Source organism: Drosophila arizonae, chromosome 3 (assembly GCF_054131065.1).
Source record: "Drosophila arizonae isolate 15081-1271.41 chromosome 3, UAZ_ARI_1.0, whole genome shotgun sequence".
In the NCBI taxonomy this organism is placed as follows: domain Eukaryota; kingdom Metazoa; phylum Arthropoda; class Insecta; order Diptera; family Drosophilidae; genus Drosophila; species Drosophila arizonae.
This window is the reverse complement of record NC_142923.1, coordinates 22,890,971-22,911,348: the sequence shown is the minus strand read 5'-3', so window position 1 is coordinate 22,911,348 and position 20,378 is coordinate 22,890,971. Positions and strand designations below refer to the sequence as shown.

General features: G+C 36.1%; 2 protein-coding genes and 1 long non-coding RNA gene across 3 annotated transcripts in view; 1 reads left to right on the top strand and 2 right to left on the bottom strand.

Moving 5' to 3' along the window:
- Positions 1–270: 270 nt before the first annotated feature.
- On the bottom strand, positions 271–1,835 carry CycK (cyclin K). Its single transcript, XM_018001261.2, has one exon. It carries the CDS (start codon positions 1,684–1,686, stop codon positions 370–372), a length of 1,317 nt encoding a protein of 438 aa, XP_017856750.1. The 5' UTR covers positions 1,687–1,835; the 3' UTR covers positions 271–369.
- Positions 1,836–3,025: 1,190 nt separating this feature from the next.
- The window catches only part of LOC108610696 (uncharacterized), a 72,276-nt gene continuing 54,923 nt past the window's right edge, over positions 3,026–20,378 (top strand). Inside the window, exon 1 of the mRNA XM_089464856.1 lies at positions 3,026–3,654. The gene's annotated coding sequence lies outside the window, so the exon portion shown is untranslated. The remainder of the gene's footprint in view (positions 3,655–20,378) is intronic.
- LOC149269911 (uncharacterized) lies at positions 9,783–20,370 on the bottom strand. Its single transcript, XR_016269308.1, has 2 exons — positions 20,038–20,370; positions 9,783–13,407 (listed from the first exon to the last, which is right to left on the bottom strand). It is a non-coding gene; the product is annotated as an uncharacterized LOC149269911 (long non-coding RNA).

The following is a 20,378-nucleotide window of genomic DNA, read 5'->3' as shown; positions in this document are numbered from 1 at the left end:
TTTATTTATTTATTTATTTTTTTGCATTTTGTGCTTTTAGAACAAGCTCCTTCATTTTTTTTAAATTTATGGAAATAAATTTTAGGCTAAATCATGTTTTAGTTGCAAGCGTGTAAACATCACACAACCCATACCCATACACACACGCACACATATACTCATACGCACATATACCATTACAATTCATAATGTAGCAACAGCTGCCCAGACTCCACCTGGACCACCCCGCCCACAGTACCCCCCGCAAAAGTAAGGGTAATGCGAATAATGTTTTTTGTTTTAATAAAATTACGCTTTATTAATATTATTATACATTCACGTACTGTTGCTTCTGATTTTTCCTTTACTACAAAAAAAGTTGACCAAATTTTACTGATAGCGTTGTTGTTGTTGTTGTTGCTGCTGCTGGCGGCCAGCATTGTAATAGCCAGGTGGACCGCCGCCCGGCGGTCCTGGTCCCATGTTGGGCGGCATTGGCGGTGGCGGCGCCGCCGTGCTGTAGTGCGTCGGCGGCGGCGGCTGCTGTGTCCAGGCATTGGCCGCATATGGCGGCAACGGCACCACAGGTGGCGGCGGCGGCGGTGGTGCGTGATACATGTGATAATTGGCAGCATTGCTGTTCAGATTGCTGGGTGGTGGTGGCAGTGGTGCGGCCACGCCCACAGTTGGCGTGGGCAGCGGCAGGCCATCGCTGGATGGCGGCGGTATGGAGACGACGGCCACGGGCACCGCACTGGCCAGCGATTTGATGGTTTGTATATTGTTGAGTTCGCCCATCAGGCCGCCATTGCCGGCGGTGGGCGGGGCTGCGGTCGGCGGCTGTGGGCAATTCGCATTTATTGTTCCTGCTGCTCCTGCCGATGCTGCGGCGGCGCCGGCTGCACCTGTTGTTGTTGTTGGGCTGTCGGCCCGGCTGGGCGGCTTTTGTGGCGGGCTGTTGGGCTCCTGTCCCTCCTTCTGCGTCGACTGATACAAATCGAGCACCTGATGGCAAATGTCCTCCAGTATCTCCATCGTCACATTGGACACGAACATGTCCCACCAGCGCTGATGATGCGGCTGTCTGCCCAGCCAGTCAAGCACCGTGAATTTGCTCAGTTTGCTGGCCAAATGGATGAGCGCTACGGCTATGATCTCCGGCTCCCACTGCAGACAGACGACAGTGCTGAGCGAATCGTTGACGAAATTCCACGCCATTTGCACCATTTTCTGCAACTTCGGCTGATCGCCCTTGAAGCACTTGGCATACTTGAGCAGAAAGGTGTACGGATGTTCCACTTGCAGATCGAATTTAATTGTTTGCAGCAATATCCGCTCCAGCGTCATTACCTCCTCTTTGGGATCGTCGCCGAACGAATAGAAATAGTTGTCGTTGAGGATGCCGCGAGCGGTTTTAATGATGTCGCGACACTTCTTGGGCGTCTCCTCCACCTTGCCGGCGAGGAAGAGACAACAGCAGGCGGTGACGTAGCGGGGAAAGCTCTTGAACGAGTGGAACATGTAGAAGCGATGGAAGTAGACGACGCCGGTGGCCATTGTATTGTGGCCGAGGCCCATTTTGGTACCGCATTCCATGATGAAGCGTGCGCCCTCTTTGCGATAGCGACGCTCTGTCTCGTATGTAACGCCATCCAGAATTGAAGGTGTCTCGCGTAGCTCCTTTTTGTCATAGTACCAGCAAGGCATTTTTCTCCGGGCCTACGGTGTTTTTATTTTTGTTATTTAGTTTTTTGTGTTAATAACATAAAAAACCAACAAAAAATTAGTGCTTTTTTGGTGTCATTTTTTAGCGTGTTTACCCAAACAGTCTTTTTTTTCATTTGTGCAGCAGGTGGCAACGCTAAACAAGCAACAGCTGTTTTCGCAAGCAGTGTGGCCGTACTATATGTAGTTTAAGCGGGTTTTATCATACTATGGCCGTGCATTTAAAAAAAGAAAATAGTCTAATATGTTTCATTCCAGTTGTGTGCTTTTATTTTTGCTTACAAAATAGAAAAACAATTTACGAATGAGCTGTAACGCCATTAGTCGGAAAGGTTTGTATGTTTGCGCTGACATTGATTAAGCATCAAATATTTACTTTAATTATGTTTTTTTTTTTTTTTTTTTCAGAAGTTGACTTTCCACAACTATGCTATTTTGTGTTTTCTGATTACCACTACCGCCTGCCACAAATGGCCGACGCATACCTGTTGTATGCGTCCATGGCCGTCGTTTGGCCAATTAGCCGTAATGCCTTGGCTTAGTTGAGGTAACTATTTATAACCAGCCTTTCCAGTTGTCGTTAGCCTAATATGCTACGCTCATTGTGCAGACGTCAAATAATGCGGTCAATATGGTCGACTAACAGGAATTTGGTTGCTGTTACTCCTTCTCCTTCCCATATCCCTCCTTCAGTTGCACTAGATTCGCCTACTTGCGTTTGCTTTCCAGTTTTTTGTCATTTATGCCACCCACTTTTATCGTGCTGGGCAGCACTGCTGCATTTTGCATAACAGCTGCATTGCAAAATGCCAAAAAAAAAAAGTTGAAACTGGTTAAGGTATTGGGAACAAACAATAGCACGCCCTGGGGAGGCCAGACAACTCCAGCAGCCAGCAGCCAGCTTTATTACTAGATATTTATAGTCTGTCCATTCTAGCATTGCTTTCGTTCGTCTCACATTTCATAAACAATTTGTATGCACAGTTGCAGTTGCGTCTGCATTTTTTGTCGCTGCTGCTGCTGCTGCTGCTGGCTGTCGATGTTATTAACCTTGCTTGGGAAGCTTGGAGAGCCTGTTGGTTCCTTGGTTGGCTGCCAGACAGGTCCAAGTTAATCAAATAGAATTGTGCCGGTCCGAGCAGCATAACCAGTTTACTTTATATTCTTTAGCTTTTACTTTGTGTGTACGATCGTACGCTCTCTCTCTCTCGGCCAGTTTGTGCGCTCGCTAGCGCTCTCTCTCTCTCTCTCCATACCTGCTTACCATTTAAGCCGTTTAAGACACGTTTGCAGCTTCGCTGCGCTTGCTGCTGCTCGGGCGCTTTTCAGTCACTTCTGAAACGTCAGCGTCGCCAGTTACCAAGCGGATCGCGCTAGCTGGCAATAACAACAACAACAACAAAGCAGCAGCAGCGACAACAACAATCCGTCCAGTATATTTTGTAGTTGTTTTCATATATGTTTTGTTATATTTTAATGCGCGTTTGTTGCGGACAACGGCTTCGCAAAAAGTAATAAATAATAATAAAAATAATAGAAGTGTCTGCAAGTGTTAAACAAAAAGAAGAAGAAGAAGTGCTTGCCTAGGCAGTAAAAAGTTTTTTCAATAATATACAATAGCCATAAAGCAAGATTCAAATGAAAGAAAAGAAAATGTGCTATAAAAAAAGTTAAAAAGTTAAAAAGTAACCACAAGCTACGTATCGTGCGCGCACTCTCCCCTTCTCTCTCTCACACACACATACTCTGTGTTCCTCGTTTAGTCCATCTCGCTCGTTCCATAAGCGCACTCCTACTTCCCCCTAAGCTTCGCTCTACTGCATGCATTCCTTGGAATCATTCTATGTGGATTATCGCTACGAGTCAACGAAAGAAGAAGAACAAAACACATAACGTTTGCGTTATTTGGAATATTTTTTACGTTATACCTCAGTCTATAACGCTAAATAAGTGAGTTATGATTTACGTATTTTTTTTCGTATATGTAAAGTAAATATATTTCTATTGTTTTAATACAAGTAGCTTTTAAAAATATCATTCAAACTATATTATAAATATCCATTTTTGTTTAATTTTTTATTTGTTGTGACGAAAGGCCATAGAAGTTATTTAAATTCATCAAATCAGCTACCCAATTTGTCATTTAGCCATTTCTTACCATTATAAAACCCAGCTTAAAGACATGCCACAGACCGTGAGGGTGTCTTAGCCTAGCCACTGTTTATTAAAACGCTCTTAGCTGTTCTTCATAATATCTGTTCCAAACTCAGCTGTAAAGAACTTTAGTACAACCGACTAAAGTTTAGAAACCAACTCTAAAACCTATATACAGATATACCGAGTATATCCGCTATATATTTTAATATTACACAAATCTGTATACGCACTTGTTTTCGACTTTGATAATCCTCTTTCTGGAATAGTATATCTTAGTTATTTACAAAGAATAATTGCAAAGGCTCATTTGTACAACTGTTGTACATAAATATATTTTATATGATTTTTAGCTCTAGTATATTTTAAATTATAAAGCCGATGATTCAGCTCTGTAGTACGCTTTCGATCCGGGGGGAATTAGCAGGCCCACACCAAACGCTTGCATTGGAAATTAGCGTTGTTGCAGCTTGTCTCTTTTTTTTTTTTTTGTGATTTATCATTCACGCTCACATTTCACTATAAAAGTCGCTTGTTGTTGTCTGTTGCTGTTGTCGCTCAATTGAGTGTTAAGTGTTTGGCGATTAGATCATCTGTGGGGTGCGTCAAGCCGCTTAGCCAAGTTAATGAGCATTTTGGCCGTCTCGACGGCAGACAAGGCCATTGGAGCCTGCAAGAGAGCCGCAAGTTGATTGAACCTGCCACACACCATTCAGCCATGTTTTCTCTCTCTATCTCCCTCTCTCTTCGTTTCTTTCTCTACTAAATTAAACACTAAAGGGTATATACGATTGCATTTTGACTACACCGCATGCCGTAATTATAGACACAGTTCTCTATTTCATCTTATTAATGATTTCCTTTGTTACGCGTTTAGCTTAAGGCAAGCATTTAAGTTCTCAGCTGAGCTGAAAAAAATCTTTTTTTTTGTGATTCATTTATCTTAGTAGGGAAAAAATTCGCTGCTCGTATGACAAATCTTTGGTAATACTTATGAGAAATTAGTCATAATTTAAGGTAAATTATAGGCAAGGTCGTTTAAACTGAGAGCTTAAGTATAATTAGTGAATATTTGTTGGGTTAGCTCGCAATTGCTGGAGAGTTATAGGAATATATATTTCTTTTTTTTTTTCAGTTTACGAACTATTCATGGAAATATGTAAATTATTTTTTGCAAATATGAATGGCTCTTAAAAATTATCAGTTAAAGTGCTTAGACGAAAAATTGGATTGGTCTGATTACTTCATATATGGAAAATATTATAAAAATGTAGTAAATGAGTCGAATGTACTTTTGCTCAATAATTATTAATTTAACAAGACAGTGGTAAATGATACAAAAATAAATTGTTCATAAATATTTTATATACATAATACATTTATTATAGTCGAATATCAACTAAGCAATTTTTAGAGCAAATAAAAAAGAAAACAATTAGCTAACGCAAATTTTTTTAATATCTATAATTTTCATTTTTCTTAAAAATAAAAAGATTCTTATTTAATTTAATTTTCTTATTTAATTTATTTTAGAAATAAATTATTTTTTTTAACGATTGTTTAACATTCAAAGAGACAGACTTCATATGCTTTAAATTTTGAATGCCTTTCGATCTATTTATGTCTAGATCATAATTAAATATCAGAGCTAAAATGTTCACATGAAAATATTTTTAAATTTCTCCTGACTCTATTTTATTAACGTTCATAGTAATATATAATGCAAGTAGCTAATTCAAATTTTAAATTTATATCTTGATTTCGCACACTGTGCATAAACTCTATTGTTATTGTTGTTGTTGTTGTATTTAACTATCTCGATGTTGTTGATGTTTTTGTACCAGACTGTTGAGTTGGCTCGCTTTTGTTTCTGAGCCTTTACTTTCCACAATATGTTAACAATTTTGATTAGCAATGCGATGCGTGGTGTGTGTGTGTGTGTGTGTGACTGCATTGTTTTTAGCTGCCGTCGGGATCAGTGTTGCATGTTGCAAATTGCAACTGCAACTACAGCGCGGCACTGTAATTGTTTTGGCCGCCACCAAGCGTAACCGAACAGCCAGCCCAATGGAGCGGCGGCGTTGAACTCGCAACACTTTGAAAATGATTCTCCTTTACACTCACTCACACACACACACACACACATTCTTAACCGCACGCAATTGGCCGGGAGCGAGATAGATCTCCGAGACGCCGTAGGCAATGCGTATAGAGCGTAGAGCTTACAACGTACAAACGCACAACGCACTCGACTTGGCCATAAATCACGCGTGCCTTGGCCATATTTGTGGTAGGCTCTGTCGCGGGCCGCAGCCCATCAAATGTCAGCTACCTTTTAAGTTGCCTCTTTTATTGTCTGCGTAGAAGTCGTTTTCGCCATATCTGTAAGCACCCAAAGTGCTCGTAATTTTTGCTTTGTTTTGTTTTACTTTTTACTTTTGCCTCTTACATGTTCCTGGTCGCTTGTGAACTTTTGCATGATAATTACCGGCCACAAATATGAAAACCAGTTAAAAGCCATTTGAAACATAACTGTGCTCACTATGATGATATGTGACAGCTGCGTAAATAATCGGAAAGTTTTTGGCTGATTACTTTGTGCTCAACTCATTTTTCTTTTCATTTTGTTTCTTACCAATTATATAATTTGGTTAAACTTGTTTCGATTATGCTATTCAATACGTTTAAGGCAAATATTTGTTGTCTTGCTTTGCTCTGGTATTTGAGACTTGAGCAATTTGTGATATTTTGTATATATTAGTTAATTTTATTTTTTATGGTAAGTGTGACAGATGTTTGAAATACTTAAGTCTTTGTGGAAGTCGAGAAGAGTTTTGATAATAAAAGAGTTTTAAAGCAGTTTAAGCAAACTAAATTAAAAAATAAAATCAATAAATTTTCTTAGACCAAAAATTTTCAAAGAATATAATATAATAAATAATATATTGAATATAAATCTGTATAAATATATAATAATATGAAAGAACTTTAAGCACAGGTATTTCGAAATTTTACATTTGGATTAAAATGTTGCCAAAATTAGGTCATGCTAAATATTAACAAAGTCGAGTAAAACAAGTGAGATTACTTTTTACACTCGACGGTCTAAAGCAGAGTACTACTCTGAATTCTTCGCAGAGCTGATTCGAATTCCACGCTTCTTTCATACATACATATGAGTATTTATGTAGATTGTATTTATACAAAGAACACACACTCATACGTACGCACACATTAGCACGCGCTTTGGTTACGCGCTGCGACTGCGCTTTACTAATGCAGCTTTATAGTTGAATGACTTTCCTTCTAGATGGACTTTCTGAATCAAAATTTTTAGAGCATGAATCTGAGGAATAGAAATCGAAAATATAATTTCTCCTATTCATTTCCGATTAGAAATGTTCTTCCTTTGTGCTATTTAAAGAGAAAAATATCGATTTTTATTGATATGGATGAGTTATCTTTGAGTTATGAGTTATCTATAAAAAAAATATTAAAGGCATGCCTTTAAAGTCCTCAATTAAGAATAAAATATCAGTAGAATACATGTTTCTAATGTATGTAAAACATAACTTTAATACATTTAAAGCCAAGAATAAACATAGAATCTTCAGAAAAGTTTCAGTAAAAATGAATTTGTACAGTCAAATTTGAAAAAAATTTAAATTAGTATTTTTTTACTATAAAATAAAGGATTGTCTTTGATAAAAGAACATTTTTGTAGAGATGTTTTCATTTTGCTCTGTTAATGCGCAAGTATGAAAATTAATTTCGAAGTGAAAGCGATCGAGGAACACAGGAAAAATATATGAAGGCTGAGCACCAATTATATGCCGTGGGAAACCGAGGCAATATTAGATAAAAAATTGAAAAAAAAGCGTTGCTCTTCGGATTGATGATCAGTGATGATTAGCTCAGCCTAGATCGATGTAGTTCATCCATTTGACTGCAGCTTGATTCCCCCATCCTAACATCATCAATATAGAAATCTCACTTCCAATTATAATAAGAGAGCGCTCAGAAAACTGAAACTGAAAACAATTTAAATTGTAGACCTTTACTTAACTAATGCCTTACTAACTCTTGAAGAAGCGTCGCAGCTTCAGCTGTTTGGGCCAATCTTTAAGCCAACAAGAAAGAAGCAGCTGAAAGAAACCGTTGCGCTTGGCAATTTACTTGAAATTGCGTTACACTTAATTCAATCGCAGATAGAAGTTAAAGCTATTCCGCTGTTGGCCCAATTCGGAGTGGTGGATCTCTGAAGAAGAAGCAGCAGCAGCGGCAAATGGCCTCGAGCGCCCTATTATACTACTCTATACCCCGTGATGGAAGCTACACCATCAAAAGTTTCTATTTAATTCATTTAATTTCATTTAAGCCAACTCAGGCAAGAATCGTCATCATCAGCGACGTAGCTTGGCCTTTGGCCAAACTTATTAATAAATGTTATTTCTCTTTTATATTTCTTTTATTCATTTTTTTCTTCTTCTGTATTTCTTTTGCGTGGTTTTTCTACTTCTATACGGCGAGGCGTTTACCTATACGTTGACCTGATTAAAGACAGCGGCACGCACAGTCCGAGTCGGACTTGAAGCTCACTCAGACGGAGTGCGAGTAGAAAGTGTCGCCACTCTCTTTTCTGTGTGGCGCGAATTATATAGAGTTTTTGACATTTGTTGCAAGTCGGCTTATTGAACAGCCAATGGCTGTAGCCATTTGAGCTGGGCTTGGCTTTCAGCCTTTTGGGCTTTTGGGCTTTTGGTTACACTCTAATTGAAAAATAATAAAAGTCAAGCCAGTTTTCATAGCTGTCTCTCAACTTTGACATACAAAACGGTGTTGGGTAAAGTTCATTGAAACGCTGGAGCTGTTAGCGCATACAGCAACAAAAATATGAATGTTAGGAAAAGGTTTTAACATATTATGGCAATGCCTCAAACGAATTAAGCTTTAAAGCCGCAAAAAAAAAAAAAAAAAAAAACAAGAAATAAAAAAAAATTGTTGACTCTTATGTTTCTCTGCCTTTTGCTCTTTCGTCAGCATTTGTTGAAAATTCTAATTAAAATGTTGAAAAAAAAAAATGCTGTTTGAGAATCTTCTCACATTTATGTGCTGCTTTGACTGGTAACTTTTATATGCCATTGTTATAGACACACCACGGACGACGCGTCGTAGCTGCCAAAGATCATGTGTGAGTCTGTAGACTTTGCGTATGAGAAAGATCAACAATAGTCATAACAAAAAAAAAAAAATGCCTTTATGCATTAAGATTTGCGTTTTTCCATTCATTATACGCAATTAATTTGGTTTTATTTTGTATAACGAATCTTCGAAATACTTTGAACTTTCAAGTCATGAGAACTGTAAATTGTGTAAAGGCTTAGCCAAGATTTTTAATGAAATGTACAAATACTCATAAATGAGGTTTATTAATATTGTACAATATCTGCAATGTCTCGATCGTCCGTACGAATTTAAGCCATATTGATATCAGACAGAGACTTGAAATTTCGAATTTATATACATGTCTATATTCTCGTCTTATAAACTGATTTTCCCGATTCAGCCACTAGGGACGTAGCAAATTGGAAAATTAATTTTTGTGGCATCTCAGAGAGCTAAGATTTGGAATGAATGAATGGTGGATACATATATCTAATCTATGAATGAATGTATACGGCGGTCATATCTACGCCGATTGGAATAATGGGGAAACGGGAAAATCTGTATCCTCTACAGCTTTACAACTAAAAACCAAAATGCTGACGCCCTTCTCTTGTGACTCACAAAAATAAAGTAATTTATATATATTATATAATATATAATATTTGTAAGTGAGTCTTCTGCAGTCGTCAACGCCTGGCTACAACTTTCTTACGTGTTTTCTTATTTATTTATTTTTGTTTTTTGTGTTTTTGTATGTATTTCTTATAACTTATATATTCGCCTTACACCTGTTGAAGCCTTTTTCTTGTTTATTTAGAAACAAGCGTCTGCTTGTCTGCCATTGACAATCAATTCCATTTATGAGCGCATATATCATTTGTTAATGCTTTACTCTGATATTAAGCTACATTCGCATTTTGGCCTGGCTATTCACTCGTTTCGCAATAAAATAAGCCATGTATATTCAGTTTAAAGACATTGTCTCAAATGTGAGTTGACTAAGTAATTGGCACTACTGAAAAAACAGGTAGAAATTTTAATTTGATAAAACTGAAAGCTGCAAATAGTTTGTCTCTCTCTCTCTCTCTCTCGCTGAATTGAAGTATGTAAATAAAAAGATATCAAATCCGAATCCCTCTATTATTTGGACATTAAAATTTATTTTAAGTTCTGACCATTGTATATTATTAGCTAAATAAATATTTAATGAAGTTAGATAGTTAATAATGGCTTTTTAATAAGTTTATCTTTACACTTTTGCTGCTGCTTTTACAATCCCAGCTCATTAGCATATTCAGACGCCCTAGATTTGTTCCATGACCGCACCGTAGCCACAGCCAAAAAAAAAAAAAAAAAAAAAAAAAAAAAAATTTCTAACTTTCAACGGGCGCTCTTTATGCTCTCTGCTAATTATTATGCATTTCGGCAGCTTGTTTGGTCTTGCAAGCAAATCAAATTTAATCATTTAACAATTTTCGACGCCTCCTGCCCTCCCCATCCTAATGGATTGGCTTGGAGCTGGCTGCTGGCTCAGCGGGTAGCGTGAAGGCCGAACCAATGTTTAGCTCCGATTCGGATTCAGATTCAGTTTCTGTCTATGTTTCTGTTTCGGCTTTTAGTGCATAGCATAAACACGGATCCATTGCCGCATATGTGCGGAACCATATAATGACTAATAACGCTGCCGATTTGCATGCTCTATGGGCACAACAGCTCAACGGGCCCCACAATGTGTCTTGAGACACGGCAAAGTAAAACTGGTTTTTATACAAATATTTAGATATATGTACATATATGTATGTATATATATACTACCCAGATATTCACGCTCCATTGCAGTTTTGTGTAGTATTCGCATTAAGATGGAAAAATTGAAACCATTATTAAATGCTGTTGCCAGATCCGGTCTAAGATTGTTGCCAGATCTGCAGATCAGTTGCAAATATGAAATGAAACGTTTTCATTGTAGCTCGGTATCTCCTCAAATTGCCTTTAATATGCGATCAAATTGTAGTTGCTCTGCAGCTGAGTTGTTGCAAAGTGGATTCATTTATTTTAAAAAAAATTGTTGGATATGATTTGATGGTGCAGGGGAATCGCACTGTTGAAGGGGATGTCTTTAGATGAGTAATGGATGGAGGGAAATGGGGATATACCGAGAGAAGAAACCATAGCAGAAGAAGCAGAAGGAAGAGAGCGAACGGGGAGATAAGGAGTTGTAAAGGTGTGCGAAGAGAGACAGAGAGAGAGAGAGAGAGAGAGAGACAGAGAGAGAGAGAGAACCAGAGGTAGTGATAGTCAGCGAAAAGGAAGGAAGGAACAATAGTGAGAAAGAGAGTGGAAAGGAGAAAGAGAGACAGTAAATTACAGAGAGAGGTAAATAGCACGGGGAGAGAGAGCAAAACACAAGCGAGCAGGAAAGATGGAGAGAAGGAGATGGAGAGAGAGAGATAGGGAAAGAGATAGGTAGAGAGAGAGAGAGATAGGGAGAGAGAGAGAGACAGACACCGAGAGAAAGACAGACAAACTAAATACAAAAGAGAGAAAAACAAATATAGAGATAAACGAGTCAAAGAGTGACCAAAGGAGACAAAGGAATAATACGTGAAAGTAAAAAATCTAGAAATGGAAATATCAGACGAGCAGCGAATGTAAATGGCACAGAAATAGGAAAAAGAGAGATCTGGTGAACCAGAGACAAAGTAAAAGAAATTGAGGGAATGAGAGAAAGAGAAGAGAATAGACAGCCGGACGTCCTATGAAAAACGTATATAGAAATATGGTCGAAGAGAAAGCAATAGGAATATAAGAGAAGGATACAATAAAGAGTGGGGGACCTCGAGGAAGAGCTTTGGTATAGCCAGATATATTTTAAGTTCATGATTGTACAACCAATCTTATGACAGTAAAATGCGGTTAAAACGACGCCCAAGTGACCATCGTTATACCCGGAAGACGCTATAACCGTATAAGTTTGATCATATAAGTTTGTCGTTATAAGCGGATTTTACTGTACTTACTACTTACTACATACTAATATTGGCTAAAGATTATCAATAAAGTGAGCTAATTAATCTATTAATATATTTTTCACACATTAATCTTCACAAGGTATTAGGAAGCTATTTGTGTTTTGCCTTGATCTATTGATCTATAAGATGTATTGCTGGTTTTGGCATTAAATTGCATTAAATTGCAGTGACCTCCGCTTAACCAGTTCGAATCAATTTTTGGCCAATAAACAAAATCGTAACAAATCGCGCAAATTGTTTCAGCGAACGATTTTAGTTTTTGCCATGCCGACACGTACCACAAATGTAATGCCCACTAATTTCCTGACCAGCAGCCAACTGAGCTGCGACTCTTTGGGATTTCTTCTTAGTTTCCTTAGTTGATTATTTTTATCTATTTATTTATTTTTTTGCTTTTCTGCTCTTTTTTTTGCTAGGCTGGGTAATTGTTTTTGTTTAGCTCTTGATTAGCGTTAGGCATGAAGCTGTGACTGAAGTTGAATGAACCTCGGCTCTCGATTCTTTTGAAATCTTCAGCGGCTTGTCTTTGTGTGCGCGAAACTCTTGCTGTTGAAACTTCCGCTGACCGGCGATTGGCCACACTTTTACAGTCGGGCCAGTTCAATGGGCTTAATTGAAAATTCATTTTGTTAATTTGTTGGCAATTATTGTGCATTTGATTGAGAGTTTTTCTTTTTCATCTTTATCATTGGCTGTCACAACTTTCACCATTCAAATACTAATTTTCATAAACGACTTGACTCCTTTGCACTCAACAGCTGTCTTTTGTTGGTATTATTATGCTGGCAGTCAACAAATAACCTGGCTACCAATGAAAATACACAAAAGTATTCATATATATTTATTTGTATTTTAGGTGTTACGTTTGCTAAGATTTGGACACATGGTGATTTTTTTTGGTGTAGGTGTTTGCTTGGACACGGTCCGATTTCTTTTTGTTTACGTACAGCTTTTTGTTTTGTTTATTTGTTTGGCTTCTTTCGGTGTTATTTTTTTTTTTTTTTTTCTTTTTATAGTTCGACTACCTCTTTTGGCTCTCTTGGCCTTTCTTGCATAATTTATGCAATTTCTGCGTCATATTTATTGACTCTCATTGGCATATAAAAAAGGAATATACATTTATTTATATATATTTTTAGCTTGAGTGTTAATGTTGCCTGCGGCTTAGAAAATTTCCAGCTCAGTTTTATTTTATTTATTGCTTTATATAGTCATATTTTTATGGGCGCATGTCGTATGTTTAGCTGGGCAGAATTGGAGTGTAAGCCCAAGGTTATTTATTTGTCCACAGATGGCCATTGTAGAATTATTCTAGTTTACTCATAATTTATGAGTTCTCATTCATAATTTTCTGAAAAAAAAAAAGAAATACAAATATTTTTTGTAGGCTTTGTTTATTCTTATTGCCACGTGCTAATTGTATCAGCAGTTTTTGTATATTTTTTATTTCATTTGCATGTTGTTTAAGAACGTGTTGTTGAAAGAACTGCTCAGTCGAATTGGGAATTTTGTTAAATTTGAAATGTATATATTTTTGTATATTTTTATTTAAACCTTACAAAAATATGTTTCAGACGCTCTTTATTGTTTTTAGTATTTCTGAATCTTACTTTTTACAAATGTGAAATAATCTTCTAGTTCGCGAATATTCTTATATTAACTTTTTAACGTAGTTTTTAAGAACTTAACCAAAATAAATTTTTTTGTTATTTTTTTTTTTTTTGGTTTTTATTTAATTTAGTTATTTTTATATTATTATTTTTTAAATATATATATTTTCTATATTATGGTATATATATTTTTTTTAACATTTTAAAAATATATTTTAAACGCGTTATATTTTGCTCTTTAGTGTTTCTTTTTAGTATTTTTTTGAATTTTAAAAATGATATGTTATACAATTTTACAAACATGAGAGCTTAATCTTCTATTTCATTTTTATATTAATTTTTTAAATAAATATTACATTTAGTGAGAATAAAATTAATTTGTTGTTATTTTTTGTTTCTTTATTTTACATATTTTTATATTTTAAAAAATTATTTTGTTGTTTCAATTTATTTCAATTAATACATTTATATATTTTTTGCGTTAAGCACTTAACTGTTTCATAGTCTTGGGCGGACTTTTATCCCAGGTAATTTCTTAACTCGGCCAACTACAGGAAATTTCACTGTAGATTTTCCCATTCCACAAATTGTTTGCACAAAGGTGGCCTCTGTTATCGCTGGCTTTCGTTCAGTTATAACAGCACTTCCAAGGGCCGTGTTAATTTCTTTTATTGTTGTTGCTGCTGTTACTGTTGCTGTTGTTGTTTTTCTTTCCCAGTGCACAGTTCCAAATCAACTTTGTTCCCAACTGTGACGAGCAAGTGCCTTGGATGACCTTGTTCCCACAGAACCGAACTGAGCTCAGCACCGGCCACTAGCCCAAATCGCTATAATTTACTTGACGACAATTTTGGTCTGCATTTGCGGTTTCATTTCGGTTCATTTCGTTTCGTTTCGTGTTACACACAGAGAAGACAAAAGAAAGAAGCAAAAGTGTAAGAGGAACGGAAAGTAAATGGAAAAACTTAATCAAGCGACCGCAGAATGAAGAAATGAAAAGGTAGCTGCGATAAATTCAAATCAGAGAGTAGAGTCTAATTTATGGACTGAGCTACCATTATTCCAGATTTCAGTTAACTGGAATCTGCAGGCGTTGCACGTACATATCGCTGCACCCACGTTCCCAGTGCTCTTCATGCCCCACCGTACCGATCCGATTCGTACGTAGCTGTTGATTAAACGCCCACCTACTTTCCCGCCGTCATTCCGTTGCCGTCCAATCTGTCTATCTAACTGGGCTTATCATTTTGTTGGCTGACGATGACGACGTGTTTGTGTGTGTGTTTGTGGGTTTGCCTGACTGGCGGCCATTCAAAAGCTGGATTCTTAAGTGCCAGTCTTTACTGTAGCTGCCGCTGCTGCGCAAGCGCTGAGGCGTGTCTGACTGTGGCCCACGTCTTCGAACCCGGCTTCTCGTCAGCCTGCTCATTCATTGTTTCTTTGGGCTTCTTTTTTTTTACAATTTTGTATGGTTTTTATTTCGTTTTTCTCTCTCTCTTTCTTTTTTTCTCTCCCGTCCTTAATAAATATTTGCAACTCTTGTGCTACTTCCACGCGAATTTGGGACACAGTTGCCAGCGACTGTGCCCCTCAGCCAGCTGTCGTTCTGCCAGGTTGGATGGGGCCCAACATCTTCTCGCAGTTTGCTATTCAAAATGTTTAATTTCTGCTTAATGGCATTTTTATGCATTGCAAATTGCGCTACGAGTTTCGCAGTTAGGAATTTTTGTCTAGTCATAGATGTAATACATGACAGAAATGTCGAGAGGCACGACGAGGCCCAGGGCTAAACTGGAACAAAATGGGCGCTACCCGAGTTCCGTGTGTCGAGACTTGCTTTGATTTATTAATTTTGTTCATGTTGAAGTCGGAGAAAAGATATTTTTAAAACAAATCTAGTCTCGAGGAGATGTAATATGATTTTTTAATTTTTATTTTTTTTTTATTTATTTAAATTGTTTTTTTTTTTTTTTTTTTTTTTTTTTTTTAATTAAAATGATTTTTTTTTATAATGAAAGTAGTTGCATTAGACTGTATTTAAATATTTTATTTTTTTTAAGTAGGTGTGTTTAAAAATTTACCTTAATTAACGTTAATTTACAAGTTTGTTTGCTTAATAAATTAACTAAAAGAGAATATATTACAACACATTTTTCAATTAGGAAATAATCTATTAAGCTATATGTGAATTAAAAAAGAAAATAGATATATATATATATATATAAAATAATAATAATGATAATAATAATAATAATAGTAATAATATTAATAATTACGACACACCTTTTAAAGCAAATAATCCACTAAGCTATATGTGAATTGGAAAAAAAAAAATAATAAATAATACAAAGATCTTATAAGAAGCGAGCATAAAATCAATGAATTTTTAGAAAGAGAATATTGCTTTTCACTGATTGATTCTTGTTTAAATTAAACATTCCATGACATAGACAAGGTATAAAAGTTCAGATTTTCTTTTCTTGAATAACAAGTTTGCTTACAAAGTATATAACTATTCTATAACAGAAATGACTTCCACCGTAAAAAAAAAAATAAATAAATAAAATAAAAGAAAAGAAATTGCTATTGGGCTAAGTACTTGGAAATGCACAGATTAAAAGGCATCTTGAAATATTACGCATTCACAACGATTGCTAAAGACGCATTTAGAACATGTTACAGTTGCTATGACGAAATCGTCAACAAGATAAACGATGATTTATACAATTATTAGCATTCCAAGCAACAACAACAACAACAACAACAACAGCAACAGCAACAATCACGTATTTATAGAGCTCTACATAAAGCGCATTTTTGCATAATGAACACGATGACGATGAACTCTATCAAGTCTCTCAAGCAAAGGCTAGCAAGAGAGGAAGAGAGAGAGAGAGAAGAAGAGGGAGGGAGAGCAGCTTAATAAATTGCCACACAAAACAAAAATCAAATCACAACAAGTTTTGCGGTTTTCCCACGAACTTTATTTGTATTTGCACAAATGATTTGGCGATTTGCATTTGTTCGCTATAAAAATGTCACCATATACACTGTGCGAAACAAATTCGTCGAAGATTTGGCACAGTTACGAAAGCAGGAAATAAGAAATAAATAAACAAATCAAATTGTAAAAGTACAAGCAAATTATTGGACCACGAACTAGCAGCAATTAGGCCGCAAGGTTGCCAATCGCTTCGCGTATTTCATTAGAGCAGAAAATATGACTTATAATGAGCAAAAATCCCAATTTGCATAAGCAATCAACAACAGTGAAACAGAAGGCGTGCCACTCCACAGCACGGGATCAATTAGTAAGCTACCTGGTATAAGGTCTATATAGAGTTACCTATATATAACTCCTATACTATCTAATATTAACGGGCATTCACTTTTTATGCGAAAACTTCCTGCACTGTGCACAGTGAAAAGTTCCAGTTGCTAGCGGCATTGCACAACTCCTGAGAATGGACGGGGCCGGCTGTGGCCGCAGCCACAACAAGACAATAAACAATACACGACTAGAGGTAAAATTTCGTAAGCTTTCCGCAAACTGCAAATAGCCAAAAGGCAGCCTGAAGAAGAAGCCGCAGCGCAATTGAGGCAAAACACGAAAAATAAAAAAAATAAAAAGCAAAAATAAAAGCCCCAAAATGAGATTGCAATTGTGCAAAGTTTTATTGTGTAGGAGTTAAAGTCGAGTCGAGTCGAGTCGAGTCGAGACGATTCGACTTGAGACGATTCAAGTTTTAGTTTTAGTTTTAGTTTTGGTTTTTGTATTTGAGTCGCATCAGCTCAAGTCTCGACAATTGTCTAAGAGGTTTTCTCTTAAGCCATTGAAGGTGGATAGAAAGGGTATGATGGGTTTGTGTAAAGGTATGTAATAGGCAGAGAAGGGCGTGGTCTGCTATAGTATACTATAGAATATAACACTATATAATATGAATCTACTATAGTATATAATATGTATATATAGCTTTTTTTTTAATTTTATTTATTTTATTATTTTGATGTACAATATCACAGTGACTGCAGAAAATTCGTGTATTTCTATTTATACATCGCTCTCTTTCTCTCTCTCTCTCCCTCTCTCTGTCTCTCTCCCTGTCTGCACTTTTTGATATCCCTCTTTCTGCCTGTCTCTCTCCATCTTACTGCTGCTGTCTCGCTCTTTCACTCTCTCTCACGTTAATTCTATCCCTGTATTAACTTCACTCGCTCTTTCTTTTTGTCTCTCTCATTCTCACTCTTTCTCTCTATCTCTCGCTCTTTCTTTAATCTTTTTCCTACCTCTCTGTTATTCACACTCTTGGTCTTTCACCCTCTAAATTTCCCGTTCTCTCTTGTACTCTTTCTACCTCTCTTTTCTCCCACTTTCGCTTTTTCATTCTCTATCTCTCGTTCCCCCCCCCCCCCCCCCCCCCACTCTCTCCCTTTCTCTCTCTCTCCTCTCTCCCCTCTCTCTCCCCTCTCTCTCTTTCTCTATCACCCATAATTACAACTGCATTGTTTCATTAAACTCAGGGTATCATCTAGTCGTTCACTTCCCAATCGTTACAATTTTTCCCTTTTATTTAATCTCTGTGGCACCCTAGCGAATGCACAGAAACAAAATGCTAATGAATCTCTTTTAATTTTGATCGTGGCTAGACGAAAGTGAAAGTCCATCAGCTAGAGTGGAGTTGAGTAGTGTGCAAAATGTATGAATAGAAATGCGAGCGCGCCCCTTTTGTTCAAAATTTTCGTGCGTTTCACACGCAAGTTTATTACACTTTCAACTTTGACTGCGAAGAGTGTGCGAAATGAAAAGCAAATGTTGAACAAAATGTGAACTGCACTCGAATCGAGCTCAACGTTCATCTGACTAGGCGAGAGAAAGGTGTTAACAACCATTTCATCTTGCAGTCGCCAAAAGGTCACTTGGGGTTCATTGGGATTATAAGATTACAGCTGTTATCTCTTTGACAGTTGAATAGACTGATCCTCATTTAGCTCAACTCAAGCTGACAGCTTGTTTATAGAAATCACTTCAAGACGCTATTTTATTTGTCATTACTAAGCATTTTGCTTTAATATGCAGTAAAAATTAAATAAAAACATTTATATTACATCTCTACGCATTAATGTTACTCTGCAAAAACAATGAAATTATGTGGAATTGCTTTCTAATGCTGAATAGAAAAAGTATAAAAAGAAGGTAATCGACTAATAATACTTAATGTCTTAGACATGGAACTTTTTTCTTCTATTCATTGCAGTTGGAGTGGAAAGGGGACATTTTTTATTATTTATTGCCTTATATGATTTTTTTTAAATATTTATTATTGCATTAAATTTTTTAAATCAGGTTAATTATATATAAATGGTTAGTGATATGAATTTAAGAATATTTCTATTAGAGCATTTAATTTATGTACTCTAATCAATTTATGAATTAATATTACAATAAACAAACCTAAAAAAAAAAAAAAAAATGAATAATTAATAAAAACACACACAAAAAAAAAATTATAAATTTTTTATTAAAAATACAATAAAACTTATGTTATTTATACACATTTAAAAATGCTACTTTTTTAAATATTATTTAAACCAGTATTTGTACATTTTTAATATGTCAGGATCATTTCTTAAAAAATTAAATTGGTAAATCACGAGCTGTATTTAGTTGAACTCCGTTTATTTTCAACTAAAAATTGTGTTTGGCAGTACTATTTTAGATTACTATTTAGAGCTATACAACTATCAGCAATGCAATTATATATTTGTTGATTGGCCATAGCTATTTCATAATGCTTCATGCAAGTATATTAAACTGTGAAATAATGAAAACAAATAGATAAGTGCAATGCTGTGGGTTGTACAGTAAATAGAGTATTTTTAGTACACTTATCTACCTAGCACTTTAAGGTTACTTGGCTTAGTATTAGTGCGTTGTCCATTAGTATAGACCTACCTGATATAAATGTACTAAAAAATGTTTTTTATAGTGTTGTCTACGCTTTAAATTAACTTTAATATTAATGTCATAAAATACTTTTAAACAACTATATAAAATATTTACTTTTAGTAGAACTATATAACAAATGAGCATAGATTATTAAAATCTCTATTTACTTTTAGTACACACAAATGAGAATAAATTGCAACAGCCTCCATTGCATTCCGTTCAAATACTTTCTGAACGATTTTAGAACAATTAGCAATATATGCAAGTAATTTAGATCAGCACATGAACTAAGCGATATTAATTTAGCTGCACTACAAAGGAACCCACTAGAATTTTTCACTCTAACTCTATTATTTTTCGCAGTGTACTTTAAGCTCTTCTTAAATTTATTGTTAATGGCATTAAGCATAATCACAAGCATTACCTTCAGTGAGCACCACTATTAAAACGATGACAAATTGCATAACTTCACTTTTAGTACAATTCAGCTAAGAATGAGCTAAGATTTTTAGTAAATTTGTTGCCAGCTGATTGCCTCTACATTGTCTTTTGCCTTGTGGCCGATGTACTTGAGTCTCAACTGTGCTGTCCAAGACAATCAGTGGGGTAGATATTATAGACTGATAAACCTTATCACAATGATTACAAATTTTCCCCATTGTTGGTTGTAGTTGGCTACACTTGACTTGCTAAATTTGAGTATGCAAAAGAGCAGCAGAGAGAAAGAGAGAGAGAGAGAGAAGGAGAGAGAGTCTGGCGACACCG